Source organism: Eleginops maclovinus, chromosome 4 (genome assembly GCF_036324505.1).
Source record: "Eleginops maclovinus isolate JMC-PN-2008 ecotype Puerto Natales chromosome 4, JC_Emac_rtc_rv5, whole genome shotgun sequence".
In the NCBI taxonomy this organism is placed as follows: domain Eukaryota; kingdom Metazoa; phylum Chordata; class Actinopteri; order Perciformes; family Eleginopidae; genus Eleginops; species Eleginops maclovinus.
The window spans coordinates 29012486-29037145 of record NC_086352.1 but is presented as its reverse complement, the minus strand read 5'-3'; the positions used below and the strand labels follow the sequence as shown (position 1 = coordinate 29037145).

General features: G+C 38.3%; 1 protein-coding gene across 1 annotated transcript in view; it reads right to left on the bottom strand.

The window, feature by feature from the left end:
* LOC134863331 (multiple epidermal growth factor-like domains protein 11) overlaps positions 1-24660 on the bottom strand; it is a 115175-nt gene that overhangs the window by 2394 nt on the left and 88121 nt on the right. Inside the window, exons 14-25 of the mRNA XM_063881796.1 lie at positions 23510-23612; positions 19472-19618; positions 17602-17736; positions 9961-10089; positions 9510-9638; positions 7341-7469; positions 6385-6513; positions 4535-4768; positions 3737-3888; positions 2432-2501; positions 1800-1853; positions 17-235 (exon numbers count right to left, since the gene is read on the bottom strand). Of these exons, the coding sequence (XP_063737866.1) occupies positions 17-235; positions 1800-1853; positions 2432-2501; positions 3737-3888; positions 4535-4768; positions 6385-6513; positions 7341-7469; positions 9510-9638; positions 9961-10089; positions 17602-17736; positions 19472-19618; positions 23510-23612 (1630 nt within the window). The remainder of the gene's footprint in view (positions 1-16; positions 236-1799; positions 1854-2431; positions 2502-3736; positions 3889-4534; positions 4769-6384; positions 6514-7340; positions 7470-9509; positions 9639-9960; positions 10090-17601; positions 17737-19471; positions 19619-23509; positions 23613-24660) is intronic.

The following is a 24660-nucleotide window of genomic DNA, read 5'->3' as shown; positions in this document are numbered from 1 at the left end:
CTCGCCCTAAACGTACCCATGTCGTAGACGTTCTTGGTGGGTGCGGTGATGGAGGTCGCCGTGGTGATGATGGCAGCGGGGCAGCAGTGTGTCATGTGTTCATGGTGAGCCGGTGACTTCATCTCCACGTAGCTGCTCTCTGAGTGTTTGCATGCACCTGGAGCATCATTGATGGTGGCGTACGGGTTCTCACTGTTCAGGGAGCAGGTGCTGGACAAGGAGCCCTTCATGTAGTCTAAAAGATAGAACAATATATATCAATCATTTGACCTTTAAAATAATGCTCTGTCACTCACACTCTTAATATAAGTGATTGTATACTTCAGAACCCAGCAGCTCAAAATACAAAAAAAAAGACATTTGTCCGGGACTATTTTTAGCGGCGGATGAATCCGTGTTTGGTACTCTTTTGAGTATTCGAAGCGGCAGGACGGTGTGTGTTGGATTGAGTAAAAAAAGAATACAGTGTGTGTGTGTTAAAGACGTATAGGAACATGTTACACATTGCAACAGTGGGGCTCATTAATGTGTTTTTACAAAGTTTTGGGACAAAAATTGAATTGGTTTTGGTGTTTTCACTGGATTCACAGGCTAAAAACAAGTAGAACATCTCCAGACTTATCCTTTAAGAAACAATACATGTTAGAATAATCATTGCATAGCTGGACAACAAAGGTTAAATTGCAAAGCCAACATCAACATTCAAAAGCAGTTCAGGTTAAAAACAGCAGCAGCTGAAGGAAGAGAGAGGAGAACACACAGCATTCAGTTATTGGTAAGGACAGATGCCCCGGGTGGATTTGAGGAGTGACAGGGGTCAGAGCGGGAGGAAGACCCCAGCAGAGAGGGGAAACACACAGAGGGGAAGAGATCGTCCTGCAGAGACACAAACACACAGGTGAGCTCTTGTTGGTACATGTCAACAATATCAAGTCAATAACAATCGTTACATTCCAAGACACAGTCAGGTACAGGATCTGTGAGGGGCTTCATGCTGCACCTCTTCTCAACAGCAGGACTCTGAGTTGTAATTCACTTTTTGATGACCCATTGTTCCTCATGCTAATTTACCTTTTTGTTATTCTGTTTATAGATTTCCTGGACATCCTTTGCACAATGCATGTAGGAGTGTAGATGATAGATAAAATATGTGGAAATATGCAGATAGCTACATAATCAGGAGGATGATGTCCACTCTTAAACCTTTAATAATGGGAGTTTGAAGGGCTCAGACGCTAATTATTTTCTGTTTCTAAAATGTATTTTCTCCTATATATTATCAAATGTGTACATTTAAATCAAATACAATTTTACATTTAGTAAAAAATATACATTTATGTGCCATCTGTTTAAAAATATTTGTCAGACTTCGATTCTAAGACCCATTTTAAAATGTGAAGGGCAAAATAGTAAAGCAATGAGGCTCTTCTTCTCTGGTCTAAAACATGTGGCCCAATATTGGACAGGTACAATGTTGTACATAATCTGATTAATGAGAGCAAAGAGGAAGAAGAAAATCTGACATCATCATCACGTCTTCTTGACTTCATGTGTTGGAAATGTCATTATGTTCACTAATGAACAGTGGGTGAACCCTCCGTACACTGAGCCCTAGACACTGTCTCATCTCCCGTTACACAAGACATGCAGCGATCCACAGCCAACACAGGGAACTAAAAGGTGCCGCTGAGGTACATAGTGCAACAGAGGCCATGATTGGCCAAGGGAACAGTTCGAGCAAGAGGATTGGCTGAGGGAGTCCAGAGTTTCACACAGGCTCAGTCCACCTGACACTGTACCTCTGTAGCGCGGCTCCACATTGTAGCTGAAGCGCCGATCAATGCGGTAAACACCTGCGCAAGAAACAGAGAGAAGGTCCAGAAAAGGTGAATACAGAAAAAGAACGACAAGACCACAACAAATGTTTGAAAAACTTCTACGAAGTATTAGAGCCAGTGTGAACTGAAGAATAATACCGCCTAATTTCAGTCGGACATTTATGACAGAAACTTGAATACTGTCTGAGATATATAGTCAACATTTGTATGGTTATACAAGTGTGTCCTAATTTTATTACTATCCTCAGTACAATGTTATGTTGTGCACTGAACCCTTTCGCAGTGTGTTTATTTCAGTGCCCTTACCAGAAGAGGTGATCACCGCTGTTAGCTAGCTAGAAACATCATAGTTCTCAAATCATTACAGACTGAGCAATTAACCCAATAAAATCTTTTCCTCACTCCAGTAAATATGAATGTGTATTTAATATAGAAACATTTATAACATCTATTACCTTCATTCATATAGTGCTTTGTTGAGCAGAACAACCACAGCCCTGGCTAGGTGTGCAGCTAAGCTACATAGCCAAGATGGCTACCATTGAGAGGGAGATCTGATAGTGAGACTAGCTAAAAAAAAAAGTCAGACGGACCCAGGTCGTTGAGGTTACAGTAGGCCCCCCACTCTGGAGCACTGTTCCTGTGTCGCTTCTTTGTCTTCATCTGGGAAATGTACAAAGAGAGAGCACACTCTAAACATTGTTAAAGAAATAACAAAAAGCATTGTGCGCCAAAGAAATGGTACTCTAAATATTTGTAAATGGAACAGGCTGTAGTAACAGGAAATAGATTTATAGATACAATTCTTTGGAGGAGTTTCTGTATTTTAAAATGTACATTTGGTTATATCTGCTCCTCTTAGTGACTGGCTATGTCCATCAAGCTTACTTACACTACATCCATTGAAATCCTTTTAGTTCATATCCATTTTTAAGACAATGGGTCCCTGATTTCAGCCAGACAAATGCTGCTTCTCATTCTGCCGGATTTTGCTGACATGTCCCTTGCAGACTTATTACTAGCCATAGCTAGCACGCTACAACTTAGCTAAAGTTAGCCCTAAAAGCTTGTTAAAACAACTTGAATGTTTGACTGTCAATATTCCATGTTGACTTTTTTAAAAGCCGGAACCCTGTATATCTTAAATGGGCCTTTGATGGCTCCATATATAACATCATGAAAAGGACTCTACTTATGAAGAGTTATTATCATTTTCTCTTGTGTTATTATTTATAGCAGTGGTTCTCAACCTTTTTGGGCCAGTGCCCCCTTTGCATTATCCAGGTCGCTTACCGCCCCATCACATAAAATGAAGGGCTAATTGTCTCCCCTGAAGACTAATATTGATTATTATTTAGTATTATATATTATATATTTATATAATTAATTAATATTTTCTTACAATATTGTTCTTATTATTGGGCTGCTATATAATGTTATTACAAAAACTCAAATTCTCTAAGATTGAAGTTACATATTAACATATTCAAATATTCATAATAATAATATTATTATAATTTATTTTTTCAACCTTCAATTGCCTTATCTTATTTAGGTTTAAGTACTACTCGTACTATGTATGTCTATGAGTTCAAAATTTTTTGTTGTTGTATTGTATTCTATAAACTACTGTGTTGGAATTCAACAAACACTGGAATGGCTGCCATACATGTAGAGATAAAGATTTAAGGAAAATGAGAGTTTTATTTAGAAAACACAGATACAAATGGGGGTCTAATAAGTTGACTATGATGACCAAATCGTGCATAAACCAAATGCAAATGAGTTCACATCTAAAACATCCAGCAATTTAATGGCTTGTCATCATCAGCCCAAACTCCCCAACATTTATTTTCTCTGTGGACAAACGGTAAAAGTTCGGTAGTCATGGGACCCACCTTGGTGGCGCACCTCTTGTTGGGCTTGGCGTAGTGCGCGGCGTAGGTGCAGGGCCCCAGGGTGCGGTAACTGGGGTTGGAGAAGCAGCGGCCTGCAGCGCTGTTACTGGGGGAGGAGTCTGGAGAGGAAAGCAGGCCTGTGCACTGCAGCCCTGCTGCCGGCACACAGCATCAGCACATGTCCTCTCACCCCCCCTCTACACCACAACATCATATATACATGCACGTGCACACATGGTGCTGCTGAAAAAAACTGCAAGTTAAAATAAAAGGAAGTCCAACTGGAATACAAAGGGGGAACTTAGGGGTTAGTTAAATTTGTTTCTCCTGTTTATTCCTGTTTATGGTCAGAGAAAGTTAAGGGTTACACAGAGTTCACTCACATTCATGTTCTCATACAGTGTAGATCTGTAATACTGACTTGAGTAATGTTCAATAATTTGATTATCAAGCAAAAATGCTTATGATTTGTTGCTTCTATTCCCAGAATCGTGAGTGTTTTCCTTTTAAGCTTTTTTTTTTTTTAAATGGAGATAATGCATTTTGCACCACAGCATTTTTTATAGACTTTTTGACATTTTATATCCTAAAAGAATGGTTGAAGAAGAATCAGTTCCCATCCGGGTTCAGGTTTTCCAGCACCTGAAAGAAGGTAAACACCCAGGGCGGGGGTGTAAGTGACGTTGGGCACGTGGTGGCCCTTCTCTCCCTTACCTGAGAGGGAGTAGTCGGTGGAGTTGATGTGCAGGGCGGGGGTGTAGGTGACGTTGGGCACGTTGTGGCCCTTCTCTCGCTTACCTGAGAGGGAGTAGTCGGTGGAGTTGATGTGCAGGGCGGGGGTGTAGGTGACGTTGGGCACGTTGTGGCCTTTCTCTCTCTGCCGATAGCGGAACCACACCACCAGGCTGAGCATGGCCATGATGAGCAGCAGCAAGAAGATGATGCCCAGCACGGCCCCGGCTGACTGCCGCTCTGACGCCAGAGCCGGGCTGATCTTGGTGTAGGGGTTCAGCTCCTCCATCATCAGAGCCGCTGAGCAAACAGACAGAAACAGATGTTTTACATGGGTGTATTTACACATGTAAAACCACTAAACTCATAAAACCTTACATGCAATACAGTTATAGCTTATATCAATCCTACAGAAGCCCTGAGAGGTTAATGAGAAGAACATCTGGTGATCCATTTTTAAAGTCTGATTTAATTCATTTTCTCCTCTGTTTAGACTTTTTAACAGGTGAAAAGGGGTTTTGTCAGGATAATATTTCTAAATGAATTTTGCATTTGGGAAACCAGAAGGGAAAACCCTTTTTGCATCTTTTTTTTCTTTTGTTTTAGCAGGTTTTTGTTGTACGTTTAAATACTCATTTCAGCCACAAGAGGTTAAAGGGCAATCTAAATGATAACAATAATAATGATAATGATAATAATAATAATAACAATAATGATAATAATAACAATAACAATAACAACAACAATAATAATAATAATAGTAATAACTAATTATATTCACATTTTCTTCCAGTTGAGTTTTAATTTCTCCATGCACTATAAACACAATGTACGTATACACTGTGTATTTGTTAGCATTTTTTGTAACATTACTGTCACGCATTCAAGAAAAAAAAAATGTTTTAGGAATATTTTCACAGAAGAAAAAAATAAGTAACTCAGACAAATTATTCCAGTAAAACTTTTCTACCCATCTCAAAAATGTATGAACAATTAAATGAATTCACCATATTATCCTGGCAAAACTCTTCTTTTCACATTAAGTCATGCACACGAGAGAAAACAGTTTAGATAAGAACATTAATTTTCCTATTGGCCTCTCAAGGTTTCCAAACAAATCCTCATGTTGAAATTGTAGTCCTAACATTTAACTAATTACTGTGTTTCTTTGTAATCTATTGTTGCTACTGGCTCTAAATCTGAGTATTTTGCTTTATAAATCTTTAGGGGGTGAGAAAAACATTGCAATGCCTCTGCAAAGCTATACATGGGGGTCTTTTAAGGTCGCATGCCAGTTAATTGTACATTTGTGAACCCAATTATACCCCTGCTGGTTATTTTGAACTTGTGACCACCATTTCTATCTGTTGATATAATTCATTATGATTAGCTTGGTTGTTGACTATGTTAATTCCTCTTAACATAGTCAACAATTTGGCTATGTTAAATCCACTTAATTAGCAAGTTATTTCATGGGTTATGGCCGCAGCACACTTGAGCTTCGACCACCAAATTTGAAACAGTTCATCCTTAAATCTAACTGAGAGATGGTTCCAAATTTAAAGGGGTCCTATGATGCCTTTTGGGGTTTTCCCTTTCCTGTAGTGTGTTATATAGGCTTTTGTGCTTGCAAATGATCTGGAAATTCTACAATCCCTGTGTTCCATCCAGAGGAAGGTTAATTTGTCCTCCTCAAATAAGTTCCTTTAAGGCGTTCCTGAGATAATTTACAAAACTGTGACGAATGACATCGCCGAGCAGAGCCTTAAAAAAGTAATACAGACAAAAACCTAACTGTATAATGGATAAAAAGGTGTGCAGACATCATAGACTATCAGTCCATCAGAGAGCTATAGTACCTTTACAGAAACACCTGCTCTGTAGATTATTTTCCTACAGAGAACATGAGTTCTTACCCTGGTCACAGCGGATGCCTTTGAAGCCGATGCTGCAGTAGCAGGTCCCCGTCACGTAGTCACAGGTGGCGTTATTCATGCACTCACACAGCTGCTGGCAGCCGTACCCGAATGTCCCCGCAGGACACTCTGCATGCAGGAGCAGAGCTTTAATATGTCTTCAAATCTTACAGGTGGGGGCACAGATATTATGTCCTGATGTGAAGCAGATACTCATTTTAAATATAGAATTCTGGTCTTATTGTAATGAGGTTTCTTCTGTTATCTTTATTTAGCAGTGGGTTTATGTTATTTGATATCTGGATGAAATGTGGACTAAAATGTTTGGATTGAGACACAAATCATGTATAGATAAAATGCAAACGAGGCATTCTCTTACAATATGTGCTAGTTTACAAACATTTCCGTAGCAGAAATCTGGAAGAATTGGAAGTTACATTTTTGTTTATGATATGTTGTCTTATGGGATGTATATACATATTTTTTTGTATCGCTTGTTAATCAGAAATAAAAAACATTCCACGTTTTTCTTGGAATAATGTTATATAAATCAGGCTATGAATGATATATGTACCAACCCTCGCTCAGCTAAACATCAAAATATAGATAGCTAGATATATACATTTTCCTAAGTTGATTTCCAACCATAAATCTATATTTTTTTGTAATGAAGGTTTTTGGAGAATGTACATTTAAATATGCAAACAAGGCATTATTTATTGCAGTCAGGGAAATAAACACCACATTGTGTTTTGGGGATGTTTTCTTTCCACTTTGTCTGTTGTCTGTAGGTTATGGGAGCAAAATAGGAGATATCATTCTTCAATCCATTTTTTTAAAAAGTCCAAGGTCTGATCAGAGCGAACAGCATCTTGTTATTGTATTTATGGAAAGATGATGTAATTATTGCACCTTTAGTCTTCCTATAACAACAACCATGATGTGCAGACACTCACTGAGCTCGCAGCTCTGCCCTATGAAGCCCGTCCTGCAGGAACACTGTCCGCTGATGTGTTCGCAGTCCGCCCCGTTCTGACAGCGGCACACTTCAGCACACTGAGAGCCGTAGAAACCTGCAGAACAGCCTGGAGAGGAACACACAACAACAGCATGTCTTTACAGTGTCAGTGCATCAGGTTTCTCGTGTCAAACAGAGGACAAGACCCCCATATCCTCATCAGCTGAGAGATGATCCATGAATCTGGAGATGTGTTTGAAAGCATCTTTTCTGTGATTGGATAATCTGCTCCATCACAGTGGATCATCTCCTGTTCCTGTTTTGACCCTTTATACTTACACATTTTTTTCTTCCTCTTTTTTTCAATGCAAAGGTTGAACAAATACGTTCACAGTATTGTTTGATTTCTCTTCAGATGTTTTGATAATATGGCTGAAGTCGCTTAACATAAAATCAAAAATGGGGCGAAGCCTGCGAACTAGATGCTGCTTCTAATACAAGTACTAATACTAAACATATCAATTTAACATGTGAGTTGTCTGGCTGAACTGGGTATAGTTACAAATATAACAGCTATCTCCACAAAGTGCCAGTCACTGAGTGGCTCTGTTAGTTTGAAAACAGTCTAACATTTGAAAGTGTGAACATGAACCAAAAGAACTGAACAACAGGTCTAAGTGAAAGCAACCCAAGGACTCTTGACCTGACTTCATGGGGTTTGGGCATTTTTTATGTATGTATGATACATCAAAATATGACTTAATAGGATCTGGATTTGTTTCCTGAATTAAAGGAAACCTTTGAGCTCCTAATTATTTTAATTATTATGTACAGTAATAAAATGGTGGCACCAAACTACGGAAGTAAAGAAAGAAGTAGGGACAGAAGGAGATATTGAATTTTACTCCTGTTTTATCTTCTATTTTGAGATGTTTATATTTTATAATTGCTTATTTTTCTAATTAAGTGCAGTTCCCTGTTTTATATGCTGCAGCAAATACATTTCCTATAAAGGATCAATAAAGCATATCTTATCTTATTATCTAATGAAGGAATTTAAGGAGCTAAAAGAAGAAATGTCTGGCATGTCATTTTTTCGATCTGCCACCAGATGGAGGTGCAGGTTTGAGATGTTCAAAGCGGGGGCCCTCTGTGACTACACTGCAAGAGGTGGAGGTGCAAGAGGTTATTAGCTGAGGAAGTTTCCCAATGAAGTGAAATGACACGGAAGTACCTGAGTGTTAGCCATGATAAATGCTGTTTAAATTCTCTAAATAACAGGATGATTTTCTCCTGAGCATTGGATACTCTGGATGATCGTTAAAGGATACTCTGGATGATCGTTAAAGAAAGGAAGGCATAATGCTGCCCCACAAATCATGCAGCCACAGTATCTAAAGTGACGCACCACTAGCTGTTAAAAAAAGATTGTGACCAAAAAATGCAGATCATTTAAGTTACATTGCTTATACATTTTTTTTTCAATGTATGCCATATGTACTAAAAGTGCTTAAACCAAACCAAATGCTAACTTTGAACACTTAATATTTATTCAATTGTCAAATAAAGTCAACATTTCAGTGTTTCCGGAGTTGGGTGGTCTTTCTTGGACTTGTTTGATGTTGGAATGGTGCACAGCAGTAGACGTGTAGCCCTTGGAAGTAATGTCTATATTGCATAGAGTATTATCATTTAAAATAGTTTCATACATATTAGGATTCACCCGATTAATGGGGCTGGAGGGAGAGCGAGAGCAACCATTTGAATTCAAACCATGGCAATGAAGTCGTATATTTTTCACTGTTGTCTACGTTTATAAAGACCGCATAAAACAACATAATAAGAACGCACTGGGGGAAGTATCTGCAGTATGCGCATTTAATAGTCCATTTAGGGAAAATGTTCCCAAAGCAGATGCACACCAATAACATCTGCTGGTGCATCATAATTACAGTGCCTAATTTAAGTGCAGTCAGGTTTTTTTAGTACTGAGGTTTTCTTTTACTAACTCTTGATGAATTCTCCCTCGCATCTTTCCTTAACTCCATGATTTTTTTTCACTGAGGTTTAGGAAAAACGGTAAGGTGTGTGTGTGAGTGTGAGTGTGAGTGTGAGTGTGAGTGTGAGTGTGTGTGTGTGTGTGTGTGTGTGAGTGTGTTAAACGCACGCTGAGTACAGAAGAGGCCCGTCCATCCAGGGCTGCAGTTACACTCCCCGTCTGTGGCGCTGCACTGGGCGCCGTTGTGACAGTTGCATGTGTGGATGCAGTCAGGACCCCATGAGCCCTGAGAGCATGCTGCCAAAAACACACACATAGTGAGAAAAACAAAAAAGGAAGATGAACAAATGCCCACGCACTCTATTCTCCCTCTGTAACAGACATCAGGACGGTCCGTGCCTTCATTAGCTTCACAAGTGATTGGGTGATTGTGGCAGCTTTGCTCAGTGCGAGATGGATAATTAATGTCAGAGCCAATGGAGTAATTGCCTTGAGTTTTTTTTTCTCCAGTTGTCTCTTACTTGGTTTGTGATCAACTCAAGTGGTCGATAAGTGCTGAGGTGAGAAGGAGAAGAGAGTGAGTGTGAAAGAGCAAGGGAGATCACTTGTAGCGTCTTACATTTGGAGCAGTCCTCACTGATCCAGCCTGGGTAGCACTGACAGGAGCCGTCGATGGGATTACACGTGCCGTTGTTAGTGCACGAACACGTCTCGGCACAGGCTTTACCATACTTCCCACTGGGACACACTGCAGGCAACACACACATCCTATAGATTTAGTTATAATGACAAGGCTGTGGAAGAAGTCATTAACAAAGCTATACCACATTGTAAAACATCTGCGGTACAAGTGAAAGAAACACAACAGACCTTACTCAAGTAAAAGCACAAAAACATTAGCATCAAAATGTACTTACAGCACAAAGGAAAAAGTACTCATTATGCACAACGGCTTGTTCCAGAATGACATACTGTATATCTACGTATGACTGGATTTTTAATGTTGCAGCTGGTAACGTTTTTTTTACAATTGTTTTATGTTTACTGCCGGATAGCTTGTGATTTCCCCCCGAGGATCTTTAAAGTTTTATCTTTACATATAATGAAGCATCATACTTTGTTTTTTCTTCTAATTATTATTATTATATAGTTCCTTATATTTCTTATTATATATCTTAATTTGCAAAGCATTTAAAGTTTTAAAATAAATATAGTTTAGTAAAAAGTAAAATGTTTTCTTTCTAAAATGAAGTGAAGTATAAGAATGAGGTATCAGAAACTGGAAATGTTGTCTTACAGTTAAAATTGTACAGTACAGTCATTACGTTGGTAAATGTTACTTACAATATACTCTGTATAATACAATGCTGTCAGCACAAAAATTAAATTACACAGGCGGCCATGTTCTAATATTTCTTGACAAGTATATGCCACATAAGACTTTCTAGTTGGGATAAATAGTGAATTATGTAGGTTTGCTAAAAAAAAGTCATGATTTTGATGAAAAATAATCTGTCATTAGAAAGAGCAATACCATCCGTCAACCTGACACATCATAAACTGAATCATTATTAATTGTTGGTGTCAAACATAGTGGAATGAGGATGGAAAGTGAAGAAGTAGAACTTGAATAAACAAAAAACAACAGCCAACAGCTCAGTAATGCTGTACTTGAGCTAAATGCTAACGCCGACATGCTATCATGCAAAAAATACTCAAGATAGCATGCTGAAATACAGCTTTTTAGCAGATATAATGCTAAAAAGTCAACCAATATTGTATACAAATTGACATGCTCTCTTCTTTGCAATGAACCCAAAGCAGTGAACCATTGGAGGGCAGTGGTTCAGCCTGTAGGGACTTGGACTTTGAACTGAAGGGTGAACTGGCACCTGGATAGGCACAGAGCCCCATATTGCTCTGGGCGCCAGCGATTTGGCTGCTCCTTCCCTCTTCCTATCCTATCCTGCACATTGTTCTGTTTCTGCATAAGTTCATGTATAGCCACATGTGGGTGAAAAAATAAATTTCCCTTTTGGGGATCAATAAAGTGAATCTTCTTCTTCTACATCTATCTTTTTTATTGAGGGGTAGTATGCTCAAATGGACATTTATAGCAGATAAAATGCTAACATGGCCACAATTAAAGTATACATAACGAAATGATAGCTTACTAGCAATACACACAAAGTACAGCTGAGGGGATTTCATTAATTTGACAGGTTCAGTTGTAAACCAACGTATTGGTAACATTAAAATGTTGACCTGATGGCCACAGGATCAACAATTAATGAATTCATCCTGAGTGATAACATTTGTGGCTGAAATTTGAATTGCAATCCATCAGATGTTAAGACATTTCGCCAATTCCACACAAATGGATCTCCTGGTGTTGCTAGAGGAAAAAGAGGATCAGCAAAGTCATTAGGATCCACCTCTGGGGAACATGAATGTGTATACACAAATCATAGTTGGGTCTGGATCATTATTACATTACAGGCATCATTATGTATCTTTCTTTCGTGCTGGTGGGTAGAGCTTTGACATGTTTATCCATGAAGGTAATTTAAAAGACTTATTATGTGTTTTACTTCTACTACTAGCACTGCTCTGTTATTTATCCCTGCATATCATATAATCGTGTTATTTTTTAATTTATATTTTACAACACCCCAACAATGAGGGCAATTAGTATCAGTGGAACTGCATTAATCTCACTCTAGCATCTCGATTAATTGCATAAGGGGATACTACAACATTAGAAAATGAGGTGTGATTCAATTATTTTACATTTTCAAAAAATACATGAAATACATATTTTTCAAACGCTCATAAAAAGGGGGAGGGACAAACCAAATAAAATATTGGACATACTAAAAGAGAAACTGTACAGAAAGGGAAAATACGATTCACTTAAATGGAATGTCTCTTTTCAGAAGTGCCACACTCATTCAGCATTAATAGCTGACCTTCTCTCACAATGAGAAATTAGTGATTTCAATTTGCTGCCTGATTGCAAATTACTTTGAAACATATGTACTTATACTAAACAGTCTGAATTGAATCATCACTGCTGATTGTTTCTAATGCAATAAGCGTCTCTGCAGAAAACAGTACAAGGTTGAGAAAAATTGTTCCCATTCCGCGTGCTTAAAAAGAGGCTGTAAGGAGTTTGTTTTACACTTAATCATTTTAGGGAATGCACATCCTGGTTGCTTAAGGATGTAATAATTCAACTTCTTTGTATTTAGATCTTTAAATGATGTTAGCGTCAGACAAACCTGGTCATTTTTTCAGCCTGCTCTGGGGTTTCTTGGATAATTGCCAATTAAAATGAGAGAACATACTGCCACTACTGCATGTTATACATCAATGTAGACTTTCGGTTTAACTGAAATATGTGAGTTTGTAAAATTAAAATAATCTTTTATTAGCTTATATACAGTAGCTCCAAGGCTGTCTCTCTTTCCCTCCTGATCCAAGTATGTGAAAGCTGATCCAAACATGTGTGAGTTAGGTTTCGGGTTCATACGTAAAAATCATCTTTGACTGTGCTGTTTCAGGCTGCAAAAATCTGGCAACGCTGAGTTTCTGCTGTTAGACATTGTGAAACGCTTCTCTACCGCAGTGTTCACCGTTACCATGGACCTGCTCTGGTAGGGGGCGGAGAGCCAGAAAGACGTCCGCACAGGGGCGTGGCCAGCAGCAGCTCATTTGCATTTAAAGCTACAGACACAGAATCAGCCCTTTTGGATCAGGGCTGAAAACAGAGGGGGATAAGGCATGCAATGATTCCTGATCTGTCGGTATTTTGAGCAAAACACTTCAGAGACATGTTTTGTATATATCCTATAATATATTGTTGAAATACAGTATAATACATAAGCTTTAAAGTGTTGCAAAAATAAAGGGCTGGTTTTTAACCTGACTCAACCTCCTAACATTAAACATTTAAATGTTTAATGAGTATTTGCATAATTAGGACACAATTCAAGATACAACATATGCTTTGGTCATTTTCATTAAGCACTACAGCCACATTACACTTTTGTGAACGTGTGCTCCTCCCTCATGTTAATATTTAGATAAAATAAATGATACATACATGAGCTATGTATTGATTTCATGATATTACATATCTGTTCTCCACTCATTTGCATTTAACGACTTTTTTCTACCTGTTGCACATGATGTATAGTCTTCATTACAGGTTCTCCGTGACGATTTTATAATAGCCATTAGCGACCCATGGATGTTTTTTTTTTACTGGAATAATAAAACCCAGGAGGGAATTCTTTACCCGGGAATATCAGAGCAATAAAGATCACTATGAAAGCTTTAATGATGTCCCTACCCGTATGTAACAGTACCCAATGTATGACTAGTATCTGTAAAGTTTGGATCAAAGGAATACACTTACATATGCGCACATGAATAAAACCTCGTTTAGCAAAAATAATTAGCAGGAGAGGGACCGTTCGGCGGATCCCTAATGAGCTTCTGTTCACTGAGCACACAATTCGATTTCAGTTTCAGGTGATGTCATCAAGTGTGGACAAGACTTTGGTCCGAAGTCAAATATCTAGACAACTTTTGGAGGGATATATGTATATGTTAAATATTATACCTGCGAAACATTATCAATAAATATTAAGAATACATTTTAGTCTAAACATGAAATGCTTAAGTAAATCTAAGGCAGTAAGCAAAAACTGAACTGAAAAAGTGCCTAACATGGTAAGTATCTGGATAATATTACAAGATAAAGACAAACATTAAGACGAAGGGTCAGTTGGAATATCAGTCAAATCAATAAAAAATAATTTTCTGCAGAACAAACAATTCAACATCATACTTTTAAAAAAATGACTGTGTTGAAAAATGTGAGCCAGTAAAATGGATTTAAATGAAAAGGTCTTGAAGAGCTAGAAGCTAAGGCAGCTAATAAGCTAAGAAAGTTTTCTTCAAAGTGAAATCATTTCAAGGCATTGTGCAGCAGGAAGTCAGCCAGCTCGGTCAAAACCAAGAAGGGAAATGTTCCCAAAAAAAGCTTTACGAAGCCTGAAAATGTTTTCAGTGTATGTGCTGGCTGAGCTGCTTTTATTAGAACCAATGGAGCGCAATCATGGAGCATCTTCTCCAGCTATCTAAATAACTTCACAGTTGATCCAAGTCTTGCAACAAATTAGTCTGACAGTGTTTAACAGATGGCCAGTGGTGACCAAGCTCTACATTTTTTACTCTACAAGTGGTAAAGATCGAGGAAAGAGAGCCATCGATCATTCATCCATCAACTTTAATATCCTATGTGTTATGACCATTACAGCATGATGTGTCGCTGCAATTATTCATTACAGAATATGTGGCAGTGAGTGTATATCTGACCTACAGTTAATGGTTATCTAGAATAAATATCCATCACCGGTCTACAGTTATAACATTGAAGCAGCATTGTGTACATTTTTTCAATGTGTGCAAAAATGTTGTATTTGGAGACACCTTTTTTGGCCGAGAAATAACCTAGTAGTATGATTAAGGAAGAATCTTCACCTCAAATATTTCTAAAGGAGAATAGAAGGAAGAAATCGAATTCAAATAAAATATTTGGTTTAGTGTAAAATGTATTGTGTGTTTCATTGCTGCCATTAAAGCCACTGAAGTCAGTTTTTCAAAAAATAAATCAGTTAATGGGAGATACTCCCTCTAGTGGGAACTTTGGGACTTTAGCCTTTGCAGACCATTTACATGCACAAAAACCTATTTAACACAGTACAGGAATGGGAAAGGCAAAAAGCATAATAGGGTCCCTTTAAGGTTTGTTTTACCAGTTCAGATGAGACAGAGAACAATGTATTCTTCTTAAGAGGATATATCTTTTATATAAATGTAACATTGTGGATGGTTTCCACACAGATGTGATCTTTTCATTAAAGCAGAGGAAAAGCATTTTGTCTCAGTTCCTTCCTACACACAACGAGTTGTTGTTTGTTGAGAGATGCAATGGAGCCATTGAGAGTTCACCAGTCAATAACATCATTAGCTCGTACCAAAGTTTCTCACACGTCGAGAGGACAGGGATGGAGCGGGACTGGCTCTTCAGGCGGTTAAAAGCCCCCGCACCGGACATCTGATTTATCAACGCTCGCCCAGTTATCTATGGGCCTGCTCAAAGATGCAGCGGCCAGCAGAATGGGTAATGTAGGACAGGGCATGACTAAGGCCGTCTTCATGTTTAATGATGATGAATATTTCACAGCACACTACTGCACCGCCTCTATTTAAAATTCGACTTGGCAACGGATCCTGGGCCAACTGCCTTCGTAGGAGAATTAACACCTGTTTAACCTGCATGAGCCGAAGCATACTGAAATAATGATGTACAGGAGGAGCCGACAAAAAGATTATTCCGATAAAATGAAGAGGTGCGAGAAGTTTTTTAAAAGGGGGACAAAGAATAAGCTCAAGGTTTAGATTTCTCTTTCATTACCTACGACTCTAATCAAATGCAGGCATTCAGGGGCTTTGCTTTGTGTGCAGGGCTTTAAAACTGACCTAAAATGAATAAGAGATTAAAGTGTTTCACAAAATAAAAGGTTGTTTAAATGAGGATATCAAGAATCTGACAGCAAGTTAAACTGTATAGGGAAGAAACCTTACCCCAAATAGCTCAAGTTGGGATCGCCCACAGTATTGAGGGTATGTAAGTTGCTTTGGGTAAAAATGTCTAACAAGTGACATGTAATGCAATGTTTACCAGCTGTTTGATGTCTGGTTTCTAAAGAACCTGGAAAACCTTACGAAACAGCATCAGATGAAGATAAATCTAGCAACATCTTCCAGGGAATTTTCCTATTGATGCAAGAACCAAATGGTAATAACATCTATATGGAGCATATGCTGACACACAGCACGAAACATTGTGTGAGATGGGTCTAAAACACAGTGGCCATAATCTATCAAATCATTTGGGTCCATTTTCTTGGGTGGAAGTGTCTCTCAGTCTTTTGGGATTGGAGACTACAAAGGAAATGTTACATTACAGCTTAAGGTAGAGGTTTACAGATTCAGACATCTATCAGCAAAGGATACCATACTTAAAGAAACTAGAAGAAGTGCTTTCTGGGAAATGTAGGATTCATTGTTTTTGGAGCTTGGCAAGATCCAGGACATCTCGGCCTCTTATATTCTTATAATATGTCATTCATAGACCCAAACAACCATCCAACAGGCTTATGTGACATTGTTTGAGATGGGTCTAAAAATACGGTGGCAACAGTGTGTCAAATATTTTGGATTCATTTCTTATGTGAGTGGAAGTGTCTCACAGTTGGGTAGGACCGATGCTTTCAATCCTTTTTTTATGAACCAGTCCACAGAGGGTGCAGGGGCCTTTAGACAAACAAACACAAATCCTATTTCTTATAATGAAAGACACTATCAGAATTTTATCCTGGGAAATGTAGAATTCAGAGCTTGACCCAAACCAGAATCCAGGATATCTTAGCCAGTTTTTCTTTATAACCTTTCTCTCAAAAGACCCACACAATTATTAAAGTTCCATACTTAACTAGTGCCTTTATTTAAGGGACAGAGTGGAAAGGGGGAGAGACAGAGGGGATGACCCGGGTCCTCCACATGGGGACCAAGCCCAGGTATATGGGCTGCTACCTTCTCTACCAAGTGAGCTGTGCCACCGCCCATATTGTGCACATATTTATTCAAAAATGTGAACTGCTTTCAGTAAATCAAGTTTAATTCTATTACTTTTCTTATGAATGAGGAGTGTAAAACATCCTCTTTCTTATTGCAAGCATACAACAATATAACATTTGTGCTTGAAGCTCAAGTGCAGGACTTTTATATACAAATGAAAGACTGTTACATGATGATGCTGAGCAGCAAAGCCCATCGATGCAAGGGAAAGCTCTCTGTATTTTGCAGTACGTTAAAGTTGTGTTGTATGGGATCTGTTGTGCATGTGTGCCTCCAGGTGAGCTCACTGTAACTCCCCGGCTCTTTTCAAGAATTCTAGTGGAATTTTCTTTAGCTTTAATACTTCCTCTGATCGCTGAGTTTCTTTTTTATCTGGATTAACCACCACAGAACCTCAGCCGTGCTTCTAGCTGTTGCTCTTTACTATGATCTCTCCTATATGATTTCCCACACTGCCGGGGGGGGGGGGGTACATAAGTTCTGCACTCCAGCTTTAAAACAGACACATCATTTTTGGGATGATACACAAATGTAAAACTAGACTAACCTTGATTACAGAGGGAGCCGAAGAAGCCGGACAGACATTCACAGTGGCCGGTGACATGGTGGCACGCCCCGTCGCTATGGATACACTGTGGGCATGACTGGCTGCAACGGTGTCCGTAGAAACCAGGAGAACAAGCTGCAGAGAAAACACACACACCACTGTTACAAAGATGTGTGTTTGTGTGTGAGAGAAAAGTCAATTCCAGAGTCTAAAGAGAACTTCTGATTAGTTCTCTGATTAGTTCTCTGGTCATTTTAATATAGATTTCATGGTCCACTTAGTCTCAATTTAAACTAAACCCCACATATATGAAAGCTTATTACTGTCTCCCATATATATATATATTTGTGTGTGTGTGTGTGTGAAAAAGTGTTTCCCCGGCGGCTGTCTCTCCGCTGACAACCTGTTGGCAGAGTTAGCTTTTCTTTGTTTTCACTTCCGCTGTGTATCCTCCTGAGGCCTTTAATTTGTTTTAATTGATGTTTCTCTAAATGGTGAGACAAGCCGGTGCAGGCTGGTCCACCGCCTCCCTCACACTACAGGATTTTCCTAATTAAGATAATTGCCTAAACTGTGAACCCAGAGCCCTTAAATTTATCACTCTGATGCAGAGCGAGGCTGATGAAAAACTGGTGTGTGTTGTGTACTTATCAGCAGAAAGGCTCACTGCAAGCAACATCAACAGGTAGGCTGTATTTTAAGCAGATTCTACAATCGTTGATTTACGGATCCCGAATTCTTCAGATTAAACATAAACCCTTCTTAGACCTGATGACGCATTCGTTTCTCACTAGGCTGATTCTGATTTTTTTAGAGAACAAAAAACACAGTGACTTATCTAAAGATACAGAGTTTGTCCTGCATTATTCACCCAAAAAAGATTCTAAATAACGTGGAGATAGAAATATGCTAGGAAGTTGCAGGGTGCTTTGCTAGTAGCAAAGCATAGCATTTTGTTGTCTTTCTGAGGAGCACATCAATGCACCATGTTTTTGGGTCACATTATAAACATTCCTGCCACTGGTTTTACTGTTTTTCAATGACCTACAGGAGGTGATAACGCACCAACATACAAGCAACAATCCATCATTAAAGGCGAGATAAAGAAGCAAAAACATTAATAATTTAGATTTCAAACTTTTACAGAAAAGCGGTTTTGGAACATTTTTTTATCCAACCTCTAAGATACACACAATTGGTGGGTGAATGACTAACACAGCTAATGTGTTTGTTCGCCATAGATTTACAGAGCACAAGATGAAAATCATCAACTTTTTACCTCTGAGACTTTGGAAGATACTAGAAAACATAATCACATTTAAATATAAACGGAGCATCTGCAATTTTGACTTAATAACTGTCAAGTTTGATGACTGCCTTTAAGTAAATTCCCTGTCAGATGTGACCATTAGTATGACATTTAATTGAGCAGGCATATCTTAAAAGTGTAGAAGCTTCAAACTCTGGAAAATGCTTGTTTCAGCTCAGTGACACATTACATTTAGTATATTAGCATATTACATTTGCACATCATTTTAGTGTTTAAGATTTTTCTCTACCTGTAAATGAGCATATCGTATTCTAATGACCCTAATAAATGCAAAGTATTACTTCATCATTTTAGGGATTTTCCCTATTGATGCATGAGGCAGGTAGAGCCTGACTAGAGCCCTTCTTCACACATTTTAACGTGAACAATATATTTAAATAGTAGTTATTTTTAAAGCTATCTTAAGGAATTACATTTCCCAACTGAAGTATATTTCTTCTTTTTGTTTTACTTAAGTCCTTCCTCCACTGTCCTGCAACTACGATAGTGAAAGCCCAGTGTATGTGGGGGAGGTGAGAGTGTGCAAAAATGTCTCTTTACTCCGTCTGCAGTTGGTGCCGCGGTAGCCAGAAGCGCACACACAGGTGCCGTCCTCTGGGGAGCAGGAGCCTCCGTTCTCACAGGTACAGCTGTAGGAGCAGTTTGGCCCCCAGCGCCCCTCCTCACAAACACTGTCGCAATGGACACCTGCAGAAAACACACACACACACAGTTTTAGTCTATAGTAAAGCTTTGTTCTTAGCTGCACCGCTTTTAACTGAAGTCAAACTGAATCCCCCCACGCTGCTCACAAACCTCAGATTTGTACTAGAAGGAAAGAGTGTGAAAGAGACATACAGAGATGACAGATGTGACAGATCAGAGAGACAAGGAGAGAAGTCCTCTGTACTCCCTGCTGAAGAATACAGCTGGTGGTATTCCCCTGAAAAGAATGAAAAGACTCAAACTAACATTGAAAGTATCTACTAACAAGTATTGTGTGTGAATCAAAGGCTGAATATCTTATGCCTCTGTGCCAAAGATCTCCATTGTTAGTTAGTTTGATGTATTATATTTTGGATATTCCCTTTGTGTCTGAGGCAACTGCCAGACAAATAAAACCACAACAAGCATATTATTTATTTTGGTTGAGTAAAGTTTAATAAAAAGTACAATGTAAGCAGTTTAAGTAAATAAATTTGCCTTTTTAAACACAAACTATATATTTGGGAGCTGTTTTTAAAGATAAACGTCCTCAGTAGGAACCAATGGCCTTAGGGAGGCAAGCAACAGACAGTGAGTACTGAGAGTTGATTAAACATATTATTGGTTTTGGGCCTTTTGTTAGATTGACTCTAGTAAATATAAACACATTTATTTTTTTAAACAAACGGATATAAATCTTCCAAGAAATAATTTAAAGCACTGGCAGGAAGTAAAATATGTCAAGTTTTCCAGAAATCTTTGAATGAATCTATAAACTACTGTATATTTAGTTTAATGGAGTAATTGTTCAATTAAATATCCGAATATTTGATCAAAGTAGCATGTGGTGATGCATAAATTGTGTGTGCTAACACGCTAAACTTAGCAGGTACGCATGGTAAACACTGCCTATGAGCATGTTAGCATGACAACATTAGCATTTAGGTCAGAGCCTTACAGCAACAGAACCGCCTGTCATGGCTCCAAACTCGTCCTTGCAACATATGTTCTAATGAAATGAGCATGAAGAGCCAAACAGTGGTTATGTAGTTGAAAAGGGGTTATCTAAGCAAAGTTAAGATCCCTTGAATTTGATTATTAAAGAATTGTAATCCAGATATGTTGAAGAGGAGGCAAAGTGGCTCAAAATGTAGCTACACATTTTGTTAGCGTTGGATGTAAAGATAGTAAACACTGCTTGATTTTTCATTACGAGCATGTTAGCATGCTGAGATTAGCATTCAGCTCAAAGCGTGACAATTGACAGAGCTGCTAGCATGGCTCTAAACTCTAAGTTGCAATATGTTTAGCTAATAAAACATAACAAAATGAGTATGAAAAGTCAAACAGTGGTTATGTATTTAAAGTGTAATCTAAGTAAAGTTAAGATCCCTTTTAACTTCAGAATAAAATAATTATAGTCCAGACACGAGGAGGTTAAGTTGCTCTGCTTTACATTATGTTAGCACTGTATGAAACAATTTGGTCACATTGATTTTTTTTCTCTATACAAATACATCTATTACACATCTGTCCTTCCTGGGAAAGGGATCTCTCTTCTGTTGCTCTTCCTGAAGTTTCTTCCATTTAATTTTCTGATGAAAGTGTTTTTTGGACAGATGGTGTGGTATGGTTTACAGATTCTAAAGCCACTTGAGGCAAATGTGTGTTTGTTATATTGAGTATATACTGTAGATAAAATTGGCTTAACTTGATATATAAGACTTTATGAACAATATTTTAGCCTAAAACCTTAATTCCCCCAAATTTCAGCACAGGACTTTTTGCCTTTTAATCATTTGCTGAAGTGTCTCCTTCTTTCATCAGTCTTGCATATGTGTGTGTGTGTCCTGAGAGGCAGCAGTCTGTCTACACAAAAGCTGGCTTGCAGAAAGGATCAGAGCCCTCGGTGCTCACAGGGGACAGTCTGGAGACTGCTGCGCCCGAGAGACTCACATTACATTAATTCTTAGTAACACTCAACCTCACACACGCACAGGAATATGCTCAGCACTAAATCTAAATAAAGAAAAATAGACAGACAGAGTAAGAATAGTGTATGTGCAAATACAGTATAACACCCTCCTCCTCTATAGCCTGGCATATCTGCAGCTCATTAGAAACTTCCTTTGACATAGAATATGAGAGAATATGAGAGTGAGGCACAGGCAGCCATTATAACTCAATTAATAAACTACCTCTGAGCCACAAAGTGGGTGAAAATCTGAAACTGTATGCGTTGAAGTTAAAACAAAGGAAGGTGGAGGATGGGAAGCAGAAGAAGGACAAATGTTGATACCTAGTATTCATCTCCCAAGAGGCACTGAAATACATTTTAAAATTCTGACATGACATTAAAATCTAACAATTCAGGTCGTAACACTCGGTGTAAAGGAAAGATACAGTTTAAAATAAATAATACAGGCACGCACTCAAAGTTACTGTGCAGTACTGCAAGTTTTTGCAGCTACTATTTTGACTCTCTCGTGTCCCTATTCCACACTAGATGATACAGATTGTTTCAGGCTTTTGAGGTTGTTCTGTGATACAATTCAGTATGTTAAAGATGTCAGTATGCAAATAATAAATTATTTGGGATTTTAAGAGTGTAACCGATGGACACTATTGCTCAAAAATATAACTCTACTTCGAAATGAAAGGAGGGATTCAAAATAATGACAGTGGGAAACATGTTAAATCATTACAATCATTTTTTTCAGATTTTAAGTGCTTTCTAATGTCACATATTTATATTATAATATATTATATTTCCTCTTTTTATTGTGCATGGATTTTTGAAATACTTACTCTAAAAACATTACAATATATTCTGTATATTGTTAGCACAGTATGCAGTTATGATCCATACATGTATTTAACCCTAACATCCATTTTTGGATTCAAGCCCCCACAGGGGCATAACATAAACATATTTAGTTTTGCTTATCTAGTTACATTTGAATACAAAGCTACACTCCTATTATCTCCTAGGATCATCTATCTTTTGTGATTATCACCTTAATTGTAACTGCACAGAGCAACAAAAACACTTCTTTCTTTACTTCTTGGAAACCAGACTTATTTAGTGAACTGTTGGTCTGAACTTTTAATTTAGATATTCATCAATATGTTAATTTCTTTCCCAACTTCATTTCCTAACCTGTTCTCCCTCAGGCAATGAATTAAAACAGTTTCCATATTCATCCGCTCTCATATCACTCACGACTATTCTGATTGACAATTAATGGGTAAAAGTTTAGCAAATTACACAATAAGTGCAATGTCACAGTGGAGGATGTTTGTTTAATGTAAAAAATAACAACAACAAAAAGAGTCTCAGCGCAAGGCTAGGTCATAAAAGGTGCTTCATCTTGTGCAGCTGTGAAATCCATGCTTGAATCTTCATCAGTTTTAGGATAAGAGATAATATAGTTATCATTTTCCTGTGTGTCATATTGATCTGTTGTGTCTTCTTGTGTATTCTTGTCCTGGTGTCGGCAGCCACACATCGTTCAGAATGATTTCGTTTTGAGTGTCGCACTAAAATAAAATAGTTTAGTTAAGGTTGACCTAAAATAAAATCAGTTGCACAAACACCATTCTCATTAAGATTTTCTTATTATCGTGGTCTTATACTAAGGGTATCCGGAAAGTTTTGCGTATTTAAAACCAATGTTTAAACTAATGAATTGATGTTTTCCTCCAGAAGAATAATCGTTCCCTTTTTAGACCGCCTAGGGTAACGAAAAGATTGAGCTCTAGGTGTAATAGTGAAGAAGGATGTTTTCTGCAACCAGACAATTTGAGTCTCCGGGCTTCATTCTTGCTGCCAGAAGCTTAAACTCTGGTGATCCCAGTGTTTTATCAGTCCTTAACAGCAGCTGCAAAACTCACCGGTCCAACCTGCAAGGCAGCGACAGAAGCCGGTCACTGGATCGCATCCGTCTGCGTTGAAACAGTCGCATCTCTCTCTGCAGTCCAGCCCGTATGATCCCTCCTTACAGCAGCCAGGACACAGCAGACATAATGCATATTAACAAAACTGACTTAACATAAGAATTGTTTTTAAGAAAGAAAAGTTTTGTGATGAGACGGTGTTATTATCTCTGTAAGGTAACTGACAACCCTGGGGTGCACCATCATGGCAAAGACAAGGTGTTTGAGTGGAGGTATAGAAAATTATAGAGGAAATTGTATTCAGTTCACCATCCGTCTCTCATAATGAAAAACATATATCATATAAAAACTTGGGTGAGGCGATAGACCGTCTTCTTTCCTGTAAATTGAATACATCGGTAAAAGGACCAAACAAATAATCTATTTTTCCTCTGCATTAGGGTTTTTAGGGCAATTAAACTAATTCTTCTTTTGCTTTTTACATCTGCGATTGTGAGGTATTAGTGTGGTCTGTTATACATGGTACAAGTGTTTGTTTATCACTTTAATGTCCAAACTGCTCCAACATATCACCAATGGCTCAGAAATTGTAGAACAAGCCTTTGAGAAACTATTAATCAGTTTACCATTATAACAAAATAACATTGTCTCCGACCCAAACCATGTCTGTATCGTACCTTGTATTGTACAGCATCGTATCATTTTGCATCGTAACCAGTGTTGGGTGTAACGCGTTACAAAAGTAACGGAGTTACAGTAATGTATTACTTTTTGCTGTAACGCAGTAATATAACGCATTACTTCTGAAATGTGGGTAATATAATACCCGTTACAATTCTCAGTAATGCAGTTACAACACATTTTAACCCGAAATGATGTGGTGTTTTGTTTTTGAGAATTCACAAACATCACGGACATTCCGACACCAGAGAAATAATTGTGCAGGTTGAATAGTAACTCAGTAAGCCTGTTTACTATTGGTTAAGAGGGCTGCAGAAACAGTTTTGCGATTGGAAGCTGCAGGATCACAACGCAGAGCTGCAGGCTCGGAGAAAAGAAAAGAGAAAGACAGGAGTGTGCGCAGGCCGAAGAAACAGAAGGTAACTTTCTCTCGGTCTGCTGCTTGAACCCCGAGAAGTTCAGAGACT